Source organism: Puma concolor, chromosome B1 (genome assembly GCF_028749965.1).
Source record: "Puma concolor isolate L17-30 chromosome B1, mPumCon1.1.hap2, whole genome shotgun sequence".
NCBI lineage: Eukaryota > Metazoa > Chordata > Mammalia > Carnivora > Felidae > Puma > Puma concolor.
In genome coordinates, this window is record NC_141670.1 from 122,379,971 (window position 1) to 122,387,724 (window position 7,754).

General features: G+C 39.5%; 1 protein-coding gene across 6 annotated transcripts in view; it reads left to right on the forward strand.

Moving 5' to 3' along the window:
- PPP3CA (protein phosphatase 3 catalytic subunit alpha) overlaps nucleotides 1-2,674 on the forward strand; it is a 329,754-nt gene extending 327,080 nt beyond the window's left edge. For all 6 annotated transcript variants that reach the window (XM_086704508.1, XM_086704507.1, XM_086704504.1 and 3 more), the window contains one exon: nucleotides 133-2,674. In XM_086704508.1, coding sequence (XP_086560634.1) covers nucleotides 133-329 — 197 coding nt within the window. In that variant the 3' untranslated portion in view covers nucleotides 330-2,674. The remainder of the gene's footprint in view (nucleotides 1-132) is intronic.
- The last annotated feature ends 5,080 nt before the right edge of the window (nucleotides 2,675-7,754 follow it).

Sequence of the window (7,754 nt, forward strand, 5' to 3'; positions counted from 1 at the left end):
ACTAAAGGACTCCCCCTCACTCACTGCGAAATCTCTAACCTCACCTGATGCAAAGCTGTGCCCTTTGCTCTCCTCCGGCTAACCTAATTTTTCCTCTTTTTTTTTTTTTTTTTTAAATGATTTTCTGTTTAGCCATCAAAGGATTTTCACCACAACATAAGATCACTAGCTTCGAGGAGGCCAAGGGCTTAGACCGAATTAACGAGAGGATGCCACCTCGCAGAGATGCCATGCCCTCTGACGCCAACCTTAACTCCATCAACAAGGCTCTCGCCTCAGAGACTAACGGCACGGACAGCAATGGCAGTAATAGCAGCAATATCCAGTGACCACTTCCTGTTCACTTTTTTTTTTTTTTTTGAGCTGCAGGGCATGATGGGGATTGCTGCCTATCAGCAGTTGGGTGTTCTTGCCTCTGATGGTAGCTTATTTGCTCTGGGGGCCAGGAATTGGATTCAGTTTACACTATCATTAAAAAAGAGGGAGAGAGATAATAAACTATATTTTGGTGGGGGTGGTGATTAAACACCTCTTCGGGGTATGCCTTTTAAAAATGCTTATAGGAAAAAAAACTTTAAAAAGAAAGCTAACGCTAGTATATACTGCAATGTTAGGGGAATGAACATGTTTTCCTACTGCATTGGGGACTTCTAGATAGGTTAATGAAAGGTCTTTTATTATGTTACTGGACACGAAAACTTTGTCTAATTTCTTACTCTATTGTACGTTTACAGTTGCAGCACTAAAAATGGATGACATCAAACATTTTTAACAAAATGATGTACAAACTAAATAAGGACTATTTATTGATAATGTTTTGCTACTCTTGTCAGACAATGGCTATAAAATGAATTAGGCAGTCTTAAAAAACAAAAAAAAAAAAACAGAAAAAGAAAAAAAAAAAGAATGTTGCAAATTTGTTAAAATGCCAAAAAGGACAGTTTAATTTTGTACAGATTATGCTTACCTCAGGTTTCTTTAGTGTGCTTGAATGCCCTTCTTTCCATATAAACACTTATCTTATTAATTTAGCAATGAATATCTTTTCTTTTCTTTAAGTTTTAAAAAAACTGGAATAATTACATCTATCTTTTTTTGCTGTTTATATTTAGGGTTTTTTTTTTTTTTCGTTGTTGATAAATCAAGTCTTGGTTGTGGCTTGCCGAATTAAATATTTATGAGTGGTGCATTTTTAAGTATAGTGAACAAGACACCATATTAAGTACAGTGATAAAGCATCTATATTCTGTAAAAAAAAAAATCTGCCTATGCATGTTTTTTAAGAAAAAAAAATGGCTGTATCGGCCTGTATGGGACTGTAATGCGCTTAGTGGTCTGACATATACTGGAAATATATGTATACTGGCGTACTTTATATTCTCTAAAATGCTTAATGCCTTTGAAATTTTGTAATCAAAAAAGCTTTGAAAAAATCTAAAGGGGAGAGTATTCTTAAAAGTTTTTAACATAAGCTTGTCAGTGCACATATAGACGGTTAGCATGTTTAGCAAACCTTGTGAAATTTAAATAAGTTTGTAGTTACATGTGAAACTCTAAATGCATGGTAACTGTTAATGTCATCACGGTTTAGTTCTTTTGTTCTGTTCTGTCACGTGCCACAAAATATGTACTTTTTTCACTTTTTTCCCTTTGTATATCAGTTACGGGTTACAACTGGTTCATTCTGAAAACAACAACAAAAGTCCATTCATATTTTTTAACAATTGTATAAGTGCCCAAGTAATTCACTACAGCCTAAAGCCTTGCCTTTGTAATTTGACTTCTGAAATGTTGGCAATCAAAGCATGCACTTGTAACAATGACAAAGACAAAGCATTTTATATTACTACTCAATAAAATGTGCATGAACTTAAAGAACTCTCATCCTTTCACTGAGTCTGCTGAAGGGAGTTATGTTCACAACCACCATGCTCTCTTCTAGGTGCTGGGCCCACACCACGCATCACAGATTTACTCCACCAGGCTTCTCTGAGGTCCTGGTGACGTAAGGTGTGGTGGGTGCCTACTTCCGCTGTAAGAATCTTGGTGGATTTGTGTCTCAAATCAGACGAGAAATGTATTTAAAAGAGCAAATGCCGTCTTCTGGCTCCCTCGAATGTGGGAGCCAGTTAAGAAACCAGAGCATTCCTTTTTATTGAAAAACAAAAATTGTTATCAGGTTGTTTCAGTTGTATTGGATGCCCTGTCTGCTAAAGCGAAAAGAACTAAGCTGCTAAGTGCATTTTCATCACAGAAGAGAGTTGCATTTGTATGGATATGAAATTTGTATTCTGGCACTTCGGCTAATATCTAATCACCCGAAGATTTAAGATACACCAGATTCCAGTTTGTTTCTAACATTGTTCATTTTCAGTGCACTTTGTTTTATGTAATAAAGTATGCTTGTGACATTAAATAATTAAAGAATATGGCAATTAGTGATATAGTGTACCAAAACAAAGATGTTCTAGATATATTCTCTGACAAAGACTATCCCAAATTCATTTTAATGACTACAAACATGTTTTCCTCTTGATATTTTTCCATCCTTAAAAAATGACATCCAAGGAAAATATTTAGATGCAGCCTATTAGAACGATGTGAAAGAAATGGTAATTCTGATACTGAGGTGTTTATTTTCTTTCTTATAACTGCAGAGAAAATATCCTGACCCCCCCCCAAAAAAAAAAAAAAGAAGAAGAAGAAGAAGAAAAAAATTCGTTTGGGGGGATTCCTTTCTTTTACAAATTGTGCTGAGGCAACTATGGCATAGAAATAAACATTTGACATTAAAATAAGGAGTTGATGTGAGTATTGCTTCGTCTTTCTGGTCAGTAGTTAAGAAAGTAATGCTGTATATTTTTTCAGAATAGCTCAGTCTACCAAAGAGATCAACGGAGAACTGAAGTTATTTCTCCAAAAAAGAGAACACTGGCAGATCATCAGTTATTAGAGCTTTCTCCTTCACTTTTGGAGAAACTGTTGGATTTTTGAGTTATTTATGCCAATGGACCTTTGGCTGTACACATACACACACACGCATGCACGCACACACACACAGAAACAGCCTCCTGTCCCCTCCTTCACCCTCCCCTAAGGTGACTTACCTCTTGAGAGGTTCAAACTCAGTGCTGACTTGTCATCTAGCTTTTTAAGGAGTAAGAGCTAGATTTGACCGACCTTAGGTTGGCAATATTTCTTATCCAAAGTATCCTCTACTTTTATTCTTTTAAAATATTTTTGAAGAAAGAAAAATCTTCAGAAACTAAACTTGTATGATGAGGGGAACAAAGCGGTAAGGTGGGGGACATCCCTGTACATGGACAGTGGCATGGCTTAGGGTAGAGTGTCAAAGTGGAAGTGTCTTATGTCATCAGCCCAGACAGTGTCATGGTGACACTACAGCCCCCAGAGTGATCTTGTGCTGAAACATTTCTTCCCCCGCCCCCCAGCTCATCACATTCATGGGAAATAATCAGCTTTAGTACCCATCCAATATTGTGTCTTGAAAACAGGGCCCCAACGTGAAGCCAGCACCACAGGAGGGATGGTGGGGATGGCCTTCCTAAAATGTCTCGCACTTTTACTGGACTACTTCATGTCCCACTCACTGGATCCCCCTTGTCACACTCAGTTAAGAAGCAGAGACCTTTCAGTTTGCCCTGCCTGACTGCCTGTATTTCTTCAAAGTTGAAAGCCCCTTGAGTTCAACAAATCTGAGCTCCCCAAATTAAAGATATGGCCATTTCCCTTGGTGTGTGGCTTTCCACTTTATTCATTCAACAAACATCAAGTCTCTACTACGTTCTCTCACTGTTCTTCTAGATTCTTATTTTTTTCCGCAACACACACATACAGAGAGTGGCAATCAGGACAATATATCAGTGTTCGTTATGATGTTAAATGTTAGCATTCCATCAGATAGTGAGTCAATGTCTGGCTTCATATGCATTTTAATGCCATTTTGCCTCTGTTTCATGGATATTCCTTTTTGATATATTTTATGGTAATGTTAACAAGACAAGTCCCTGGTGAGGCCCTTTCATGATAAATGCACTTTTCCATAAATGCATATGTAGTGATGGGAGGCAAGAAGTAGGGAAAGAAATTTTGAACCTCTTTCTGGTGATCACATTTTCAAGAGACAACATTGACATATCGGAATGCATGTATGTAGGAGAGTGGAGACCCAGCAGGGGAGAGGGTCTGTTTTAAATAAAGATTGAAGAAAACTGAAAAGTGAATAGAAGTTGATATGATCGCTATACTATTGGGTTGGTTATTCCAAAAGACCTTGCTTAAATTGGATAAAAACGCCTACTTGTCATAAAGCACAAGTTGCTAATGAATGAAGCTGCTTCAGCAGAAGGTAAACTACAAAAGAATGTGGGTACCTTCCTTCACTGGAAATGTTAATACCTAGGCAGACTCGACCCAGTGCCACGAGCATCTCCTGCACGATGCTGCGCACAAGAAGCTATACTAGACATAGTTGAAGGGCTTTCTTCAAAGATAATATTCAAGCAACCCTTCAACAGTAAGATTCTAAATATCGATTCAATTATTCAGTCTCTTGAGAGTCTAGAACTTTGATTTGCAAACTGTTCCCTAGAACCGTGTGTTTACAGGAACACCGTCGTGGGGCTGAGCTTCCTGCATCAACCAAAGCAGCCTTTTTATCTGTTTTGCACATCGTGCTTCTCTGTAAGATGTCAGCTGAGCGGTGTCCCCACTAGATGAACAAAGCACCAAACTGACTGTGGTAGAATATTAGCTCCGAACAAATCCAGTCCTAAGGTGTTCTTGTGAGGTTATATTTTGAAGTCATTTTATACCAAGTGCTGGGATAGCTAGGTTTCTTCCCAACAGCACCTTCTTGTCTACAAGACTAAGTCCAACCTCTTCAAGGTGGTGTGTAAGGCTGTTCACAACCTGACTCTCGCCAGCCTCGTCCTCCCCCACTTTCCCCAACTTGACCCTGAGCTTCAGCCATGCCAGACATTTCAAAAAGCTCAGAAAACACCAGGTTTCTTTAAACCTCTGAGTCTTTATTCATACATCATCTATGTGGAATGACCTCACTTTTACAGAGATGGAATTTGCCTTACTCAGACGAGGCATTTCCTCCTCTGTAAATGCATAGTATCCTGAACTATCTCTATTTTAACACTTAACACACTGTGTATAATTGTTTATTGTCTTTGACTCTCCAGTGAGAATTGGGGCTTATCTTTGTTTTCTCAGCATGTAACAGTGGCTGGCATAATGTTTTTTGCAAGAAGGGCAAGTAGGGAAATAGAAGAAAAGTGTTTTTCATTTCATGGTCTTGTGAAGTGGCTTGTCCCAGAGTCAAAGTGCCAAATCTTCATTGAAGGATGGCTGAAACACTTACCCCAGTTCAGTATGCCCAACTCTTTCTCAATGAGTATCTTCTTGGGCCTGAAGGTCTGGAGTGAAGTCTATATTTTAATAAGTATCCACCAAAATTTTTATGATCAGAAAAGTTTGAGAAACCGTGCTCTACTTTATTTCTATAGCAAATTTAAAATTCAGCCCTATATTTCCAATTCAACAAAATCTAGTATGGACAAGTATTTTTACCATTGTTGCTACACCTAATTATGTATAATGAATTTAATTTTCATTTACAGTTGCTTAATGAATATGAACTTAGAAGAAAATATGGCAGTTAGTTAAGTATTTATGTAAACCTCAACACTGGCTATTAAATGGGTACTGGGGAGAAGGCAGTGGCATTTTTAAATTTATAATACTTCACCCAGAAAGAGGAGATTAGGGTGGTAAAGTATCTGGATGCTTCTCTGTGAGGAATCAGTCAAAAAGCCTCATGTGTCTTGAAGAGAATGAAATGCTCTCATATTCAAAAGACAGCTGCTTGCACACCAGCCTGCCCACTCCAACAACCAGCTTTCCATAATTTGTTCAAACAATGCTTCTTGAAGCACAGTTTATCTTCAAGAATCTCATAATATACATGAAAGAGCCCTTCCTTTGGGTTCAACAGCACTTTCTCCAAAAGCCCATTAAGAAATACACATAGAGAAGGAAACCACAGCCATTGTCCATTGCTAAAACCATAGTGAGAATGAGCTTCTCACAGTTCTGACAGGGGTGGCCAAAGGCTAAATAAAGATAGGTGTGTTTGTAGAGAAGACCTCAACTAGGGCCTGGGACAGTGCTGGGGGTGAGCAGGTGGGAGCTCTGGCCCTCCGAGGGGATGACCGCCTTTCGATTAACTGGTGCCCGTCACCGTCTCTTGGTGCTAGGCACATGCCCGCAGAGAGAACACAATGAAGTTCGAGACCGTCTTTCTTCTCACGAGATGCAGTAGCATGAAAATAAAGCAACGTTCTGTGCCACACATACTCACTTCCGTGTAATGTTCCCTACAGGAGTTCCGGTCTGGAGTCAGATCTAGTTTGGAATTTTTATAGCTCTGCTCCTCAATGGTTATCTGTGTGACCTTGAGAAACTTGCTAAAGCCTCTCTAAACCTGATTTGTTCCTTGGTAAAATGAGGGCAATAAGAGTAATTAATTCCTAAACTTTCCGTAGGGATTAAGGACAAAGCAAAGAAAGTACTCATCCTGGTGGCTGGCACAAAATAACCACTCAATAAACTTCAGGTTTTGCTGTGGCATTCAGCCATATGCTGCATCGCATGAGTGCCTACAATAAATATTCTGCAGATGAAAATTGTGTGTAGTGCGTGTGTGTGAACACGTATGTGTGAGCTGGCATTGGGAAGGTATGCATGGTCAGAAAGTTCTCCTAGAAGAAATGACATTTGATTGGAACCTTCCTGTGAAGGTAGATTGGTAGAAGAGGGAAGTTAGGAAGGAAAGTGGAAGACACTCCAGCCTGGGGGAAAAAAGTAAGAGCAAAGGAGAAATTCCAGAAAAACCCTGATAGGTCAACCCCTGTGGTTAAAACATAAGAAGGGTGGGGTGCACAAAGAGAATGGTGGGCAAGAGTGGGGCCACATCAGTTATTTGTATCAGAAGGTCTTTCAACTGCAAGTAACCAAATTCCTGATTAACTGTGCTCAAGCCATGCTAACACGTACAGTTACTGACAAGGACGTCTGGGACTGTGTGGTCCTAGGATTTGGTGGGTGGCTTAACATTATCATCAATGACCTAGGCTTTTTCCAGGCTTCGTCTCACACCATTTTTCTTTTGGCTTCTGTCTTCATGATTCCAAAGGACAGTCACAGCTGCTGGCATAGCTTTCTAACACAACACTACCTGACCACTGGAAAATACTGCCAAAGTAACTCATAAATAAAGTAAAGATGAAGTTCTTTCTTTTTTTTTTCTTTAAATTTTTTTTTTCAATGTTTATTTATTTTTGGGACAGAGAGAGACAGAGCATGAACGGGGGAGGGGCAGAGAGAGAGGGAGACACAGAATCGGAAACAGGCTCCAGGCTCTGAGCCATCAGCCCAGAGCCTGACGCGGGGCTCGAACTCACGGACCGCGAGATCGTGACCTGGCTGAAGTCGGACGCTTAACCGACTGCGCCACCCAGGCACCCCTAGATGAAGTTCTTACCACAGCCATGCAACCTCTAACTTGGCAGAGTCAAAGTCAATCTAAAGGAGCAAGGAAAAAGGATAATATTTATGAAAGTGTTTTTTTTTGGGTGTTTTTTGTTTTTGTTTTTTTTGGCTAAGGTTTATCTTTCTATGTAGGGGCCTAATAAGGATTGGACAAAGTGTAAGATACAGTATTT